The 16,736-nt window shown below is 57.3% G+C and overlaps 7 protein-coding genes across 7 annotated transcripts; 4 read left to right on the top strand and 3 right to left on the bottom strand.

Moving 5' to 3' along the window:
• Positions 1–660: 660 nt before the first annotated feature.
• Positions 661–3,272, top strand: B0I36DRAFT_365878 (uncharacterized protein; the record flags this gene model as incomplete). Its single annotated transcript, XM_046159210.1, has 6 exons — positions 661–696; positions 778–1,625; positions 1,680–2,015; positions 2,066–2,151; positions 2,209–2,525; positions 2,580–3,272. The coding sequence occupies 6 exons, from the start codon at positions 661–663 to the stop codon at positions 3,270–3,272; spliced, it is 2,316 nt and encodes a 771-aa protein (XP_046009508.1).
• Positions 3,273–3,743: 471 nt separating this feature from the next.
• Positions 3,744–5,573, bottom strand: B0I36DRAFT_330311 (uncharacterized protein). Its single transcript, XM_046154821.1, has one exon. The coding sequence runs from the start codon at positions 5,213–5,215 to the stop codon at positions 4,121–4,123; it is 1,095 nt and encodes a 364-aa protein (XP_046009507.1). The 5' UTR covers positions 5,216–5,573; the 3' UTR covers positions 3,744–4,120.
• Positions 5,574–6,184: 611 nt separating this feature from the next.
• On the top strand, positions 6,185–8,492 carry B0I36DRAFT_248748 (uncharacterized protein; the record flags this gene model as incomplete). Its single annotated transcript, XM_046150411.1, has 3 exons — positions 6,185–6,348; positions 6,402–7,106; positions 7,175–8,492. 3 exons carry the CDS (start codon positions 6,185–6,187, stop codon positions 8,490–8,492), a joined length of 2,187 nt encoding a protein of 728 aa, XP_046009506.1.
• Positions 8,493–9,111: 619 nt separating this feature from the next.
• On the bottom strand, positions 9,112–9,876 carry B0I36DRAFT_248259 (ribosomal protein L17; the record flags this gene model as incomplete). Its single annotated transcript, XM_046150370.1, has 2 exons — positions 9,112–9,489; positions 9,661–9,876. 2 exons carry the CDS (start codon positions 9,874–9,876, stop codon positions 9,112–9,114), a joined length of 594 nt encoding a protein of 197 aa, XP_046009505.1.
• A 642-nt stretch (positions 9,877–10,518) lies between these two features.
• Positions 10,519–11,357, top strand: B0I36DRAFT_352173 (uncharacterized protein; the record flags this gene model as incomplete). The annotated part of the gene is made up of 2 exons (XM_046157086.1): positions 10,519–10,539; positions 10,629–11,357. 2 exons carry the CDS (start codon positions 10,519–10,521, stop codon positions 11,355–11,357), a joined length of 750 nt encoding a protein of 249 aa, XP_046009504.1.
• A 439-nt stretch (positions 11,358–11,796) lies between these two features.
• Positions 11,797–13,948, bottom strand: B0I36DRAFT_352172 (uncharacterized protein; the record flags this gene model as incomplete). Its single annotated transcript, XM_046157085.1, has 2 exons — positions 11,797–12,747; positions 12,818–13,948. The coding sequence occupies 2 exons, from the start codon at positions 13,946–13,948 to the stop codon at positions 11,797–11,799; spliced, it is 2,082 nt and encodes a 693-aa protein (XP_046009503.1).
• Positions 13,949–14,795: 847 nt separating this feature from the next.
• On the top strand, positions 14,796–16,452 carry B0I36DRAFT_365872 (uncharacterized protein; the record flags this gene model as incomplete). Its single annotated transcript, XM_046159209.1, has 2 exons — positions 14,796–16,097; positions 16,201–16,452. 2 exons carry the CDS (start codon positions 14,796–14,798, stop codon positions 16,450–16,452), a joined length of 1,554 nt encoding a protein of 517 aa, XP_046009502.1.
• Positions 16,453–16,736: the final 284 nt, after the last annotated feature.

Genomic DNA, 16,736 nt, shown 5'->3' with positions numbered 1-16,736 from the left:
GCTGCCTTGCCCGTGCAAACCAGAGAAGGGAACAGGAATACCCCCGTCGGCATCAATCGCTCTTACGACTACACGAACCGGACGTTTCACGATTTCTCTTTTATACTGTCGCCCGCACACACTCCAGAAGCTGTCTCTCCAACGTTCGCCAGCTCCTGCTTACGTTCGGTCCCACCACCCAACTACTACACTGGATACACTGCTCTTCGACAATATCCAACCCATAAGAGCTGTCGCGACCGTACAGTTCAAGCAGCGCTACGTCTAGAGACAATCAGCGCAGTGTAGGGGTCTCAATACCGAAATCAAAGGTTCAAGCCAGTCTTGACGAACAACCTTCCTAAACAACCAACCAGCGACCTCTGGAGCTAAACGTCTTGCGCTTGGCGGTTCAAACACGGTTTCACGGTCTATCCGCCACGCACCCACCTTTCAATGGCAAGACAACAATGGTCAAACCCATCCAGAACTCCCTGAGGGCCTCTTCGATCTGATACTCTTCAAAAGAAAAGCGAAACACTTGTACGCACTGAGTTATTCTTGTGCGGATCTTCAGCAAGCCTTTTGTAGGTCAACACGCCACGGTCCTGATCGACCGTGACACACTGCACAAACGTCTCATTCCAGACGCGGAGCCCGGTTTTCACTCAGGTCAGCACCATGGCCGCAGTTCCGAAGAAGATGTCTTTCGCAAAGGTAAGTACAGATAGACTGTAACTATACTATCTACAAGCTCAGGACCTGGCGCTTGCTCGCGGATATCTAACAGGTTTTCAGGTGCTTGCGACGAGCACCAAAGACAGCCGCCTTCAAGGAGGCCCTGCCGCTCGTGTTGCTGTGCCTAGCCTCGACCGCCGAGGCCCGATTCCTTCGCAAGCAGGCGGCAAATCTGTGACTTCGGCACCGGCGCAACACTTTCAAACTAGCGCAGATCCCTTACCAGTGTTGGATGACAACAAAGCCAACGTGGTCGACCGACTCAGTCAAGGCATCGCTGGGGTGGCTTTGGGGCCAGCTGAAGTAGCGCACACTTCTGCGCCTAATCTTGTAGTTAATGGCTCATCAGCTACTCCGAGCGAACAACAGACACGACCCGATGTTGCAACACCTTCATCAGATGAGACGTCACAGAAAGCTGATTCCGCCTCCGAGATGGGCACTAAACCGCCAAGTCTTGATGGAAAAAGCATTGCCTCTGGAACCACCTTCGCTCTAGACGAGAAGGAGTCTTTAAGGCCTGACGACAGTGCCAGTGTTCAGGCAGCTGCTGATGACGATGAGGCCTTTTCTGTTCGTGGCTCCCTTTTGGCGACCTCGCGCGGGGGTTCCGAGGTCGCGAGGATACACCGACTTCGCATCGGGGATATGCCGGAACGCCGTATTGTCCAGCTCTTGCCTGAGACACATGATCAGGGGCTGTCGACTCCTCAAAGTGGTGTCTCCAGCCAGCAGCCTCCTACAGACCCCTCACAAATATTGGGTCCGGGCAATGGCGCCGATCCAATGAACTCGGTATACGGCCAGAATCCGGATGAGAAGCTCATCGAAGCCATGAAGTCGCCAAAGGACCGAATCTTCCTGTTACGGCTTGAGCAGGATGTCATCAACTTTGTACAGTCATCCAAGTCAGTCTACCCTTTTCACGGTTGCCTAAGTACATGTACTAACTTGGATGACAGAGAGCCGTACATGGATCTGCCACCGAACAATTCATTTTGCAGAATGCTGACTCACAAACTCGCCGATTATTATCACATGACGCACTCTTTCGAGGCCGTCCAAGGCGCAGTACGCATCTACCGGACCCCGTTTTGTCGGGTGCCACCCTCACTAGCCAGCATCATGGAGAATAGCGTGCCGCCGGAGCCCGAGGTTCCAGCCCAACCCGTGATGCTACCACGCAAGATCATGAGGCGTGGCGAGGATGACGGTTCGGGAAATGCGAGTAACAGTGCCTCAAAGGCGACCTCGGAAGTAGGCAGTGACGGCAAGGGAAAGCCCAAGACAAAAGAAAAGTACGCAGCGTTATACCAAGAGAATGCTGATCCTGGCTAACGCGAGATAGGCTCACGAGGGAAGAGCGCGAAGAGGCATACAAGCAAGCCCGAGAAAGAATCTTTGGCAAGGAGGACAAGGCCAGCGAGTCAAATGGTAAGTCGCCCTTATATGATCTATTCATTGAGATTCTCATATTCACATCATCTTAAGACGGCGAAGATATGTCTCGCGCAAGCTCCATGTCTGGAAAGGATAGGTCGACGCTTGGCAAGCGCGGCAAGACCAGCAAGCAGCGCAGAGACGACTCTGAAAGCTTTGATTCGCGCTCGCAGTACACAGCGTACTACGGACATCCTCACCAGCCCACGTGGACACCGCAGTATGTTGCTGTTGGCAATCAGCAATATGCAGCACCGCCGCATGCACCTTTTCAGCAAACAATGCCATCAATGTATCAGAACTCTACACAGCCATATTCTCAGGGCATGCCGATGAATGGTTATGGTCAATATGGCAACACACATAGTGTAAGTTAAGAGTGAAAGTTTCCATCTTGTTCAGCATCTGACAGCGTTGTTCAGTATCCCCAACAGCCACAAGCACAGTTGCAGACCGCGAGGTATCCTGCACCTCAAGGTATGATGGCTCCTTTTGGCCCGCCTATGCAACCTGGCCCGCAACAGAACTGGGTACAGCCACAGCAGAGCTTCAGCAACCAGACACCACCTTCTCCGTACCAGCACCGATCATCTCCGGCGCCGATGGGCCCTGCAGTCCCATACGCTTTTGGCCAACTACCGGCCCACGTCAATCCTCACGACCCGAAGAGTCAACATCCGATTCCTGGAAGCTATAATCGACACGCGTTCAACCCTAAGACGCAGTCTTTCGTGCCTGGTAGTGGCATGAGCCCTGTCCAGTCAGCCATTGCTCCATACAACACAGGGCCCATGCACGGAAGCCCGCAGATTGGCACGTCTCATCTCGCATACGGCAGCTATGCACCCTCTTCTCAACAGCCGTACATCGGCGCCTCGAGTTACGGCATGAGCCGGCAGAGTTCAAGCAATTCACTGCCGCCGTATCATCAGAACCAGCATATCTCCCAGCCCACTTCTGCACCCATGGCTCAACTAGGGCAGCAAACCATGCCTATGAAGCCTGGAATGCCGCCTCATGGCTACGCAGTGGGTCCGAACACGCAGGCTTACGGTCACTTGCCAAACTACGGCAACCCGGCAACATTGCCTCAGAAGCCTTCATCAGGCATCTAGGCCGTCTTGCCACCTGCATAATCTCATAAGCGATGCATTGCAAGGAAGGTCGCATTTGCACCATGTCTACGATCTAGCGGGGAAACACCAAAACAGGCACAGCATTATGGCGTAGTGTCCACATTGTGGCACTCGCATCACTCGGAAACACTCATCAACAGGCGTTTGGGCGCAAGAAGCAGGCGTTGGCACGAATCAGGAGCATAACAGTTGTATTCAAGACTTTTGGGAAGAGAAGTTGTCGGTAGAATTGGGAGAAGACAAGCACGAGGACAAAATAGTCTCTGGCATTGCACGCGGCATGGTTGGTAGACTCATGATAGAACGAGGAGAATGCATAACACTTCGCTCTGAAGCAGTTGTAAGCAATGTGAAATGCCGGCACGCTACGAGTCCGCTTCATTCTGTAACCATGTCACAGTTGTTTATGGCTGGGCGAACAATGCTTTTCACCAAACGAGGGGCAACATATGAATCATTTTACTTCATTTTTTTTGGTTCTGCTTTTGTTCGCCTCTCTTGCCTCTTTTCATCTCAGTTTCTATGAACCCCCGCCAAGGGGCAGACAGACAGCCCACATACTCCAAAGGACAGGCTCCCCGTCGCTGTATTGCGTAGTCTATGCATGTACAAGACTCGGACTTTTTGGTGGTGGTCGTGGGAAGAGAGAATAAGAAATTCATCATGGAGAACCCGTTGTGAAGAAAAAAAGAAGTTTGGGGAAGGGAGGTGGGTAATAAGATTGCAAAATGAATTTCTTTTCTCTTTTCCCGAAAGAATTGACTCCAATTGTGTGTGTGTGTGTTATTTCCCATTTTGCAGCTGCTGGTCATATCCTCATGCGAAGTTTACTCGGTAGGTTCCCGGGGCTCGCGAGGCTCGCGTTGTTCCCGGCCACCACGACCGCCTCCGCGACCGCCGCGCTTGCCTCCACGGCCTCCCCGCTCACCACGCTCGCCCCTCTCGCCGCCCTTCTCGCCGTCCTTGTCTGTGGCCTCGCCGGTGGCCAGGACAGCGGTCGCTAGCCTCTGGCTGAGGTCGATCTGGGTGCGGATGCTGTTGGCCAGGTAGCTGACCATGAGGACGTCCTGGATGTGGTTGTTGAAGTCGGCCTCGATGCTGAGGGGGTCGACCTTTGGCGCGAGCGAGAGAGCGCCCATGAGGTACTGGCCAAGGGCGTTGTTTCCGTCCTCCTCCTCGTCGACAATGTCAGAGACGTAGGTGGAGACGCGCTCGAGGAGGTCGAGCGTGCTCTCCATGCTGCGGGTGAGGCTCTCGACATCGGTGATGATGGGCGCGGAGCGGTCCTCGGCGTCCTTGGCGGACGACAGCAGGTCGAGGGCGTTCCTCTCGGCGTCGTTGTAGGCGACCTTGTGAGGGACCTGGATGAACAAGCAGCTCTCAGCAGCGCGCTCGGCGTTGACGGCGACAGGGGCGCTGATGTAGGCCTTGAGCTGGACGTCGGCACCGGGGTCGGTGGACACGGTCAGGTGGACCGCCGGGTGCGGGTAGGTGCCGGTCTCTGGGGACGCGAAGAAGTTCTGGATGAGAGCGCTGAAGCTGTTGAGCTCGTGCGAGGTTGTGTACCAGCCGAGCAGGGCGTCGCGGGGGTTGGCCTTGAGGTGGAGGGCGAGCATGTTCTTCTGGTACTCGACGTCGACCTCGACCTGGTCCTCGTTCTCGGTGTGGGGGATGGCAAAGGCCGACGTGACGGAGACATCGCTGCCATCCTCGGAGCGGCTGCCCACGAGGGCGCCTATTACGCGGGACGACGTCGAGGGTGTGGCGGGCTGGTCGCGGCGGACGGCATGGTCGAGGATGGAGAGGATGGCCTGGGGCTGGACATTGACGGCGAGAGGGGCAATGGTGCTCTGGTAGTTGAGGGCGGTGGGCGCAAGAGGCCTCGAGAGGTGGAGGAACGACTCTGTGTCGGCGGCAGCCATGATTGCGGTGCTGGAGAGGAGACTGTGAACAGTCGCTTGAATCTCGTAGTGGGGAAGACGGTGGTCCGTGGTGGTGAGGAAAAGTGCCGGGATGGTCCACGAGGATGTCGAGGTCGTCGAGGTCGTCGAGGGGCACAGGCCAAAGCTTGATCGGGCGAAGCAGTGGCGCCGGAGGGGATGCTGGGCAGGGTGGGTTGTCTGCTCGTCGAGAACCGCGATCGCTGGTCCAAAGTGTGTCGTCGTTGAGAACTGGGACGACCTGCTGCTGCGTGGAGGGGCGGGCGGCGGACACGGCAGGCAGGCAGGCAGGCGCCCTGGCAGCGGCACACTGTGAGTCTGCCCGCTGCTGCGAGTCCCCACGCCCGTGAAATTTTGCAATTATTCTTGCCCGCTGCACGCGACGGAGCTCGTTTTGGTGCGCAGCAGCGAGGGGCAGCGGCATGTACCCAGGTATCTTTTTTACGCCGGGGCCAGGTGGGGCCTGCTGTGGCTGCCACTGCCGATAAGCAGGGGACGGCCTTGCCGATAAGGAACCGTTCAAGGGTCCAACTGTGGCTGGAGCTGCCGCCGCAGAAAAAAGTTATGGGCGGCGAGCGCATGCTAATAGGGAGGGAGCCCAGACTCACTTACAGGCGACTTGCCAGCTTAAGGTCAACAGCCAGTTAACCACGTCGAACTCGATACTTTCACTTCTTTTCGCCGTCCTCGACTTTCTTTTGGACGCTAACAGCATTGGGGCCCCTGAGATCTCGGGAACGAGTACAGACTTGTCCCATCTAGTGACCCTATATACGGATTTGCAGCCACCTCATGCGCATAGCGTCCGGATCAGGTCTTGCCGGAAATTGATATTGACGGTGTGCTCTGAAGAGAGCTCTCACCTGACAACGCAACGCAGCACGTTCCTAAGCAAGGCCTTTAGCGAAACGAACCTGCATCTTTTGTGAACCTCTCGTTGACAAAGTCAACATGCCCGGTCGTGGCAACAGAGGTGGCCCACGCGGCGGGAGCAGGGGCGGCAGTAGGGGCGGCAGAGGAGGACGAGGCGGGAGCAGAGGTGGTCGTGGCAGAGGCGGAACCATGAAACGGTCATACGGGCCCAAATTTGACAGCCAGCGAGTTGCAGAGATCGAGTGAGTTCCGGCCATCTTCGAATGAATGACACAGAAGCTGACCTGTCCTGCAGGGAATCTGAGAGCGAGGTCTCTTCTGAAGAGCAGAGCCAGTCGGAAGCATTCTCTTCCGAAGGCGAGGACTCCGAGATGGAGGATGAACCGCAAGCTTATACCAAGCCGTACCTTGCACTCATGCAGAGTCTTGCACAGGAGAAGGAGGCAGCTCCGAGAGCCAAAAGGAGAAAGCTTGACCACCAGCCAGCCGCTGAGACTGAGACACAAGCAGCTGACGGATCTGAAGACGAATCTGGGGCCGAAGATCAGGATGTGGACTTTGTAGAGGAGCCAGAAGAGGGTCCGGAAACCGAGGTTGTTCTGGAGGACGACAGTGACGACGAGGACCTTACGGATCCTTTTGAGACACACATCGTCAACCCTGACCAAGTGGCAGTCGGGCAGCGATTGAAAGCAGTCAAGAGCAAGGACTACGCAACAACACAGGCAGAAGTGAACGGGTGGAGGCTGACAACGAGTATTCCTGGTGACAAGTCAAAGCCCTCACAGCCTCAGACCATGACCGGTCCTTCCAGCCTGAAACTGAAGAAGAAGCTGGTCGACACCTCTGCCAAGATCCGGCCAAACTTTGACAAACTAGAGCAAGTTCTCTACCCGACGACTTTTGGTTACCAAGATCTGCTGTTCTGTGGACGAACTCCGCGGAACGCGCAGAGCTTAAGGCGCATGTACTGCTTGCATGCAGTCAATCATGTATTCAAGTAAGTGGAGAATCTCTTGATCATTGCCCTTGGTCGTATGACGACCTGCTCACCTGCGCAATTGACAGAACTCGAGACCGTGTCATCAAGAACAACGCCAAGCTGGCAAAAGAGGGAGAGGAGACCACCTTTGAGCCCCGAGACCAAGGATTTACGAGACCAAAGATTCTGATGATATTGCCAACGCGGCAGTCTGCTGTGCACGTCGTCAACACAATCTGCTCCTTGACAGAGCCTGACCAGCAAGAACACCGGAAAAGATTTGACGACTCGTACATTGACAAAGAGGTCAAGTTCGGTGCCGAGAGACCCGAAGATTTCCGCGACCTTTTCGAAGGCAACGACGATGACATGTTTCGAGTTGGTGTCAAGTTCACGCGCAAAACCATTAAGTATTTTGCGCAGTTCTACAACTCTGACATCCTGTTGGCCAGCCCGCTCGGCCTGCGGATGGCCATTGGCTCAGAGGACAATCACGACAAAAAGAGCAAGCAGAAAGGCGTGGACTCGGACTTTTTGTCCTCGATCGAGATGGTGATCGTGGATCAGGCCGATGCTCTGCTCATGCAGAACTGGGAACACATCGAGTACATCTTCTCCTACCTCAACCTGCAACCACGCGAGGCTCACGGTTGCGAGTTCAACCGCGTGAGGGAGTGGTATCTCAACAATCAAGCCGCCCATTACCGCCAGACCTTGATATTCAGCGCCTTCAACACGCCCGAGCTGGCGGAGCTCCAGCGCAGCTGCGCGAACTGGGCCGGCCGCGTGCGCGTGCAGCCAGAGTACAACGGCGCCATCCAGGAGCTCGGCGTGAAGGCGAAGCAGACCTTTTCGCGGTTCGAGGCCCCAAGCATCGCCGCCGAGCCCGACGCGCGGTTCGAGTACTTTACCAGCGCGGTGGTGCCGACGCTGGTCAAGCGCCAGCGCGACATGAGCGGCACGCTCATCTTCGTGCCGAGCTACCTCGACTTTGTGCGCGTGCGCAACTACTTTGCGACCAACGCCGCCGTCGCGAGCCTCACCTTTGGCGTCATCTCCGAATACGCCGACGTCCCCGAGGCCTCGCGCGCGCGCTCCCACTTCCTCAACGGCCGGCACAAGGTCCTGCTGTACACGGAGCGCGCGCACCACTTCCGCCGGTACGCCCTCGCGGGTGTGCAGCGCATCATCATGTACGGCCTGCCAGACAACCCCATCTTCTACCGCGAGATTGCCGGCGGGTATCTGGCCAAGAGCGAGCAGGACTCAAAGATCGAGCCTGGGTCCGGGAGTGTCAGGGTGCTCTTTAGCCGCTATGATCTGCTCAAGCTTGAGCGTGTCGTGGGCAGCAAGCGGGTCGGCAAGATGATCCGGGAGAAGGGGGATACTTTTGACTTTGTATAATTCAGTGTGCATCAACAGCAGCATATGGTGCAATTCATCTAAGCATCTGGCATGTATGATACATCTACGTCGATCTTGTTTGGTACATAATACACATCCCAGAGTGACTAATTGATCATCTGAGGAGCTACTGGGTCAATCTCGTATCTGATTCGCGGCTCAGAGCCTTGATAGCGACGGGGATGGCTATTGTAGCAACTTCCAAATCAGTGAAGACAACACTGCGTCAAATTTGTATATGTACATAAGGTAGTCATACAAAGGCTGGGTACCATCTAGTCCTCCGTCTCTCGAGAAACTTGGCATATCCACTATCCTTTTTTGGTGTCGTCCGTGTACGTCTCTTCTCGTCCTTACGGGCTCCCCAAAGTGCTGTCTGTCATCAAGACATCTCCCATGCCATGTCGGCTTCCCATCATATCATGAGATTGTCCCCCTAGACTCCCACATCACCTCAGCACCGACGGCTCAGAACCACTCTGACTCGGCGCAGCCTTGTCCGAAGGTACAGCAGAGCGAGTACCCTTCTGCTTCTTCTTCTTCTTCGCAGGCACAGCATCAGCAGGCGTGACCGTGTCCTTTTTCTCCGCCGCCGGCTGTCCGCCAGCACTCGTTCTCCTCATCTTAGGAGCGGCGTCTTTACTCGCAAGGGGTTCCTGGGGGCGGCGGTGGGGGTGCCGAGGTTGATGCCGGCCATGCGCTCGACCATCTTGTCAAACTTTGCCTCGCCGTCCTTGCGGAACCGCGTGACTTTCTGCTGGTTGAGCAGCGTGAGGGGCTTGCTCTCGCGGCCGAGGCTCCTGTCCCGCGCGACGGCGGCCGCCGTGAAGGCGAAGCGCAGGTCCCGCGGCCCGTCGACGAGCTGCAGGATGGCAGAGTCGCCCTGGTCGTACGCGTTCTTGGGCATCGTGCGCAGCACGCGCGTGTAGCCGCCCGGCCGGTCGGCATAGCGGGCGGCAAGTTGAATGAAGACTTTGGGGAGGTGCTTGTGCGGGGTCTGTTGGCCATGAGATATATGGTCGGTTAGCATTTGTTTTTCAAAGAGGTAATGTATGCAGGATACGACATAAATCTTGAATGGGCAGGGGTTTTGCATGTGTGTGTGTGTGTGTGTGTGTGTGTGTGTGTGTGTGTGTGTGTGTGTGTGATCTAGAGGCGTAATACGCACGTAGAGGATTCCCATGGCCTTGCGGAGCGTTTCCTCGTTGTTGCGTTTGGCGAGGGTAATGAGCCTCTCGGCCAGCCTCTGGGCCTCCTTGGCCTTGGCAAAGGAAGTCTGGATGGACTCGTGCTTGACCAGGGACGTGACCAGGTTGCGGAGGAGCGCATGCCGGTGCGCCGCGTTGCGGCTCAGATGCCGGAATTTGACGATGCCACCCGCCATGGCTGCTGCGGTGTCGTGGTAGTAGTGTGCGCTTCTGTGCTGGTGTCGTTGTCGTCGTTGTCGTCGTCGATGATGGGATATGTATGACCCGGTCACACACGCTCTATCGCATTGGGTGTCAAGAGGTACGGGCCAGCTAAGCTGGGTCGTTGATTCGCTTCGTGGTCTGTCGTGAGGCCAATCGCGATGTCGTTAAAGGCCGTGAAGTTTTTGGGCGTGCAATTGCTGGCGGCTGCCAGGGGTCTGGGGCCAGGCAATTCGAGGTACATTGTTTTTGCAGCACGGTATGTGGCACCCAAGGTACCCGACTCTACCCAGCCTAAGAAGATGCCTTAGGTAGACACCCCTCCAGCAGGGATAGCGCACCCGGCAGGAGCGACCAGCTCCAAGGAACCACCGAGCGATTTCGTCACTTTTGGCAATCCCACCTGGATGACCCAACACCACACTTGACACGACTTGACGAGGCTGCAAGCCGGTGCCACGTCTCCTGCGCTGCCGACCACCATCCACCAGAAAGTCTCACGGTGCCGTCGCCAATTGGTGCATCCGCACTCCTGTATCGCGCTGTGAGCGCAATTCATACGTCTCCTCCAAGGCCGCCCTCATCGTCGGTTGTGGCATTCGACGCACACCCTCACCATGGGCTTCACCACTGGCTTCGTGAGTGCTCGCCCACCGTCTCTCCCTCTCGAGATTGACGACGCCAACAGAGGCTCCTGCTGACCAATGTCTTTCTTGCGCAAACGCAGACCGGAGGCGTCACCCTCACCCTCGGCCTCGCCTACCTGACCGTCGTCACACACCAGCGCAACCGGGAACAGCAAGCCGCCCTCCTGCGGCAGCAGACCATCCTACTCCGGGGTGCCATCGACCCGCAGCCGCCTGTGCTGCCCCCGACGCGCACCGAGGTCGCGGCCATCGAGCGCGCCAACTTTGTCGAGTCCGCCAAGGACCGGTGGAACGCCGAGATCGAGGGCGCCGTGCGCTGGGCCCAGACCAAGGACTGGGACGAGGTGCGCGAGGGCGTCGAGACGGCCCTCGGCCGCCTGTGGAACCGCGCCACGGGCGGGCAAAACGTCGGGGAGGTCATCGATGCCAGGGCACAGCAGGCCGCCGGGATCGTGAGGAACGACGCCGCGGGCGTCGCGGCAGCCGCGAAGAGCGCATACGCCGACGCAAAGGCCAAGACAGAGGACAAGGCCGATGCTGCCAAGGGCTCCATCTTCAGCGCCATCGGCAAGAGTGTGCAGCGCGCCAAGCAGGCTGTCGTCGGCGCGGAACAAAAGGTCGAGCAGGAGCTCAGCAGCTCGTCGCCACTGTCATCAAGCGCGACCGCGCCCGATGCCGTGGAGAAGGCGCTCAGGCAGCGGTTCGAGAAGCCTAGTGGCGAAGAGGTCACCAAGACTGTCGAGGAGGCGCTTGCGGAGCGGTACAGGCCGGTCGACCAGCGGGACAACACCAAGCTGAGGGCGTTATGAAGAACGTTCTGTGTAAATTTGGGGTGTGTGACGATAATGCTGAGGTTGTCCAAGCTAGGGCAGAGCGACAGGGATAAACAAACATAACATTTTTAGAAAGGGGCTGCTATCTCTTCTGTATCATAACAAATACCAGCGACTAGATCCTGTTGAGTTCTGTAATATGTTTGTGTTGTACTCTATAGTGCAAGCTCGTACCAGGCCAGGCACTAAGCTCACATACTGACTCTTCAGAGTCCTTCTGTTAACATGAATGCAATGAGCTCCGTTTCAGAGGGTACCCGTTGTGCAGACATATCTCTTGCCTTAAGCCCAATGACACCATGGCGAACCAGGGGCGTCATCGTAATTCAAGGGCTACATACACTATCAGATTATATACCAGCGTTTACCTCTCACCTCTCCCCGTCTCTCCAACCCGGTCTGCTTGCCTTGCCCATCACTGCGCCAAGGGCTTCTCCGAAGAGCCCTTTTCTTCGTGCTCAGCCTTGAACTGTGCGGGGTCAACCTCGGCTTCGTTCTTTTCACGCTCAGCCTCCTCCTTCTCCTGCTCCTTGCGGCCCTGGAAGATCTGCGCCTCCACCGCGTCGTGGTCGACATCCTCGAGCCCGACCTTTTGCAATATGGACCCGATGAGGAACCGGTACTGCGTGTGGCCTTCGACGAGCTCCGAAACATCGACGTTTTCGATTCCGGGGACGTCGCGGATGCTCTGCAGCCCGGATACGCCGTACTGCAGACTGCTCGTGCGGTACAGCAGGCCCAGAAGGTAGTCCTTGGTCGAGTACACGTTGATCACGCGGCCCGCAACGACGGAGCGCATGCGCCGCCAGGTGATGGTGTCTGAAGGCACGGGGGCGCCAACCAGGCACACGGACTCGACCAGCCCGAAGGCCTTGCGGTTCGCGAGCTCCGTGAGGCAGGAGTAGATTACGCGCGACCCGAGCGAGTACCCGATCAGCGTGACCGGCCGCTCACCCTGGACTTTGTTGATCAGGGCGTCCGCGAGAACCATGCCGGCCTTCTCGCTGCGCGAGCGCGCGACGCTGAACGGGTTGTCGACCACGCGGGCCGCCTTGGCAAGTCCATAGGGAAGAGTCAGCGCGGAGAAGAGCGTCGCAAAGATCGTGCGCTTGATGATCTCCGACTTGGCCCAGCTCCAGGCGTAGCTCGTGATGTATGTGTACATTGCGTCGCCGAGGTTGAGCAAGGCCTTGAGCTCCCATCGCAAGGCGAATACCTCCGTGCCTTCGCAGGTCAGGACGTTCCAAGGCTCCACGACTTCATTCTTCTTGTTGAGCCAGCCAGATATCGCGATCGCGACACGGAGCTGTCTGGGTGCTTTGTGTCCCTTTTTGCCATGAATCGGGATGAAGCCGAAATCTTCGACCTACAGCATCGCAAAAGGGTTAGTTATACTCGCCCACCAGGTCTTGTGTTGAATGCAGAACATGACTGACCTGTTTGGCGTATTCGTCCACCACCTGTCCTGTCATCCTCCCACCATACGCCCCGAACAGGACACCAACTAGAGGCGCAGAGCCAGCAAGGGCACCCAGATACCCTGCTGTGGCCGTGGCACCCAATCCCAGCCCTCCCATGACGCTGCCTACCCCGGCGGCAAGCAAAGGCGCAGCCAGTCCTCCCGTCACGCCGATGAGCACCGCACCTGCGGCTGCGCCAAGGCCCACCTTCCACTTTCTGGCCATCGAGTTCTCCTCTGCTTTCTTCTTCGTTTCCTCGTCGGCGTTCATATCCTGCTTCGCGGCCTCCAAGAGCCCCTTGGCGACGGAGGTCTCATCCTGAGCCAATATGTTCAATGGAAGTGACAGAGCCGTGGCGATGTGAAGCATCAGGATCCTCGAGTAGGAGGTGTATGTCTCCAGGCTCAGGAGGAGGAGGAGCAAGGAGTGGAGGATCAAGAGTCGCTTGGCCTCGCCAAGAGATTCCAGAGGAGTCTTTTGCACCGCAAACACCTTGCGGATATCGAGTGAGTCGACCCCGGGTCGCTCTTGGTTTCTCAGTCCCAGAGATGAAGATGGCTGGCTTCCCTCGTTGAAATCCGGGCTTGAATCCGCTTGCGCACTGGCGTCGTCGTCATGCGCATTGACCGCCTCGCCGATGCGCTGTATGACCTTGTCCCGCCACGAGTCGAAAGCCTCTAGAGCTGCCGCCATGAGTTCTACATTCTTCTGCTCGCTGAGCTGCTTGGTCCGCCTCTCCAACGCCTTCTTGGCGTCTTCAGCGCCATCATCCTTCTGCTGAGCGCCCTCTACGTTCTGGGCTGCTGCAGTACTGCCTTCGGGTTTCTCCGCGGCCTGCTCGTCCTTGATGGCAATCTCGGTATCCTGTCTCGTCGGGCCACCAGGCTTGCCGAGCTTCGTGGTGGGGATAAGGCACTCCTTGGTGGGATCGAATGAGTCGAGGATCTGAGCGCGCATCGAGTCTGTAGACTCTGCCACGAGCATGAGCAGCTCTGTCCGGTGTTCATGTGTGTGCAGGACCGTCGAGAGGGACTGCTCCTGCCGATGCTGAGCTCCCTGGCCCTCGTCGTCGCCCTGGCCAGCGAGGCCCTTGAGCTTTGCGAACATGATCCTTCAAAGGAATGTCTATTGGCGGGGCGGTGTGGCTTGATTCCGTGATTGAGATCGGCTCGAATATGCCGTGTGCCCGGTTGCGAGTATCGGGATTTGATGAGGATCAACGACATAAACTGGTATCACGATTGGCTGTCGGTGACATCTACGCTGCCCAGATGAGAGATTGGTGAGGGTGTGGTTGCTGATGACGTCATCGCGATGTCGTCCATGAGCTCTCTAGCGGCTACTGCTTGCAGGAGCCTTAGCAGGCAGCGTTTCAAGTGAACACCAAGATCGCCAGGATGTACCTGGCAACAAGGAAAAACAAATTGGAGAAGTCTCTGTGCTTGGGCCTAGCTCGATTCGACAGGTCATATAAAGTATGCAATACTTGCTCGTCTGCCAGGGGCTTCAGCCACGGTCCCAGTTAGACGCTACTGTGAGTTGTCGGAGAACCATGACGAAAGTAGCCAAATGACATTACGTAGAGTCGACAGACACGTCACAAGCCTGCCTTAGACATACAGTACCGGAGGCTAGGATCTGACAGCCACGCCGGCTAGATCTCCAGATCTGGCGTTGCGCTTGCCCCTGTCAGCCCTGCAGGGCTGGCGGAGGGTTTCGTCCCTTGCCGTCCCGCGGCTGCGGCACGGTAACAAAAGACACGCGCATCCCATGTTGCCGTTGTTTGTTCTGTACCACGTTCAAATTGCATCGCTTGCAAGACACAACACCCGTGACACCTCCTTTCTCCCCATTAGCTCACATGAGTTCCGTGGCCCGGTTGTGGAGGCCAAGATTGTCCTGCCGGTGTTAATAAACGACCGGTCCAAATGTCAGCACTGTCCAAAACCACGCCATGGAACCACCGCCAAAACGCGTAAAGGCCGATGGCCCTCACCACACGAGCGACAACAATGTCGGCGACAACCACGACATTCCCCAGGGCCCAGCCAAGCGCGGCGGCCGGCCCCGGGGCAACTGGGACGTCTCGGGGCGGTACTCGCTTAAGTGTACCAGCCGCTACCAGCCCGTCGACGCCACCGACTACACACTCGACCTGTACTATGAGCACGACAGCCCGCACACATGCATGCTCTTTGGCTTCTTCGAGTTCCCCAACCTGGGCCTGTCCCGAGGTGTCATGAGGCTGTGTCCGCGCCACGTCCTCGACGACACAGCCCAGCAAGAGGGTGCTTGGCCCAGGCTGTACACGACCGACTTTGATGCCGCGTGTGTCCTCGCGGAGGGCGTGCGGCCTAGTTCGAAGAGCAAGGAGTGGTTCATGCGGTGGCGGGCCGAGCATGTTGCAGACGGCGCCACTCGGGTCGTGGGAGGCTACGAGCGAGCCCAGAGCCAGTTCATATTCAAGCGGGACACCGCCACGGGGCTGATACACGTCACCTTTGCCATTGTGCACGAGTCGAAACATCTTCTCTACGAGGGCTCACAACTGCCCAACAACCCCGAGGCAGCCCAATCCGCTCAGGATGGCGGCGGCCCAAGCCGGCCAGCGAGCAATCAACCCGGTGCGGTCGCCAGGGTCCAGGCAGATTGGCAGCGCCTCTTCGACCCAGGCTGGGAGGTCCGGATGCTCTCCGACACGGATATCGAAGAGGAGCGCCTGGGCGACTACGTGGCCAGCAAGGGCCACAACCACTGGGAGCGTCCCAAGACGGGAGCCATGATCTACGCCCGGAACAAGCCCGGCCCGAACCCGGGGTTCCGAGCCGGCGAGGACATGTCGTCCAAGCTGATCGAGGAGCGTCCCGCTTGGGCCTGGGATGTCACGGGCAAGTACCACGTCACGAGCCCCGAGTTTGACGCCATCGTCAACGGCCCTGACTTCAGCTCCCCCGGCGGGCCCGGGGAGCATCAGCATACGCCGCCCGCAGATTTCCAGATGACTATCTGGCTCGAGAACAATCGCTGGCACAGCAAAGTAGGGCGCCAGCTGTGGGCCGAGTTTACCTTTGGCGAGTCAAAGGGTGCCATGAGGTTCTGTCCGGGGTCAGTGGCCAAGGAGCTCGCACGCTCGGACAAGCTCGACATGCAGTCCTTTGAGGACGCATGTATCCTGGAGTCCGGGGTCTGGCCGGGTGCTGCGCAGGATGAAAAGGGAGAAATCGAGTGGGGGATGAGGTGGCGAGGATACAACCCGGTATGTCCATTCATTTCTGTGCGCCTCAGTATTTTGTTTAGGGGCGAGCCATGTGAACCACAGGTGCTGAATCACTAACACAATTGCTGGCGGCAACAAAAAGTGCATGGGCCTACTAGACGGAGACTCTGGCAAAATGACGACCATTAAATTTACCTGCAGCCCAGACGGCCAGCTTAGCTTCAGCGGCACCCTGATGTACGGCGTTGAAAAGATCATGCTCATCGGGCAAAAGCACGGCCCGGACGGCGCAGAGAGGTCCGGGCAGGCAGTCACTGTCACCAAGGCGTGGCGGCAGTACCTGCCCAGGGCAATTTCCTTGCTGGACTACATGGACTTCGAAGAGCCGGAGTGAGATTGAATCCTTTGTTACTGTTGCACGGATATCACTAGCACGGTGTTCAGAGCCGGGCAGTGCAAAGTTTTAGGATGCCACGAGAATTGAGTTGACGATGCGTTCTAAATGTCTATTTCAGGGTATCTGGTCTGGAAACACACAGGCAAGCTACGATCCTTCTGTTCTAATCTACTCCTCCCGCTCTCACGCGAAACGCTATGCAATGCAATGCAAAAATACCCAGATTCGACCCGGGAACCAAGACCCGGTAGCTTCAGGTGATGTGTTCCCGTCACGTCGCC

This window comes from Microdochium trichocladiopsis, assembly GCF_020744255.1.
Source record: "Microdochium trichocladiopsis strain MPI-CAGE-CH-0230 chromosome Unknown B0I36scaffold_8, whole genome shotgun sequence".
Classification (NCBI taxonomy): Eukaryota; Fungi; Ascomycota; class Sordariomycetes; order Xylariales; family Microdochiaceae; genus Microdochium; species Microdochium trichocladiopsis.
The sequence above is the reverse complement of the archived record's forward strand: the minus strand, read 5'-3'. Positions and strand labels throughout refer to the sequence as shown.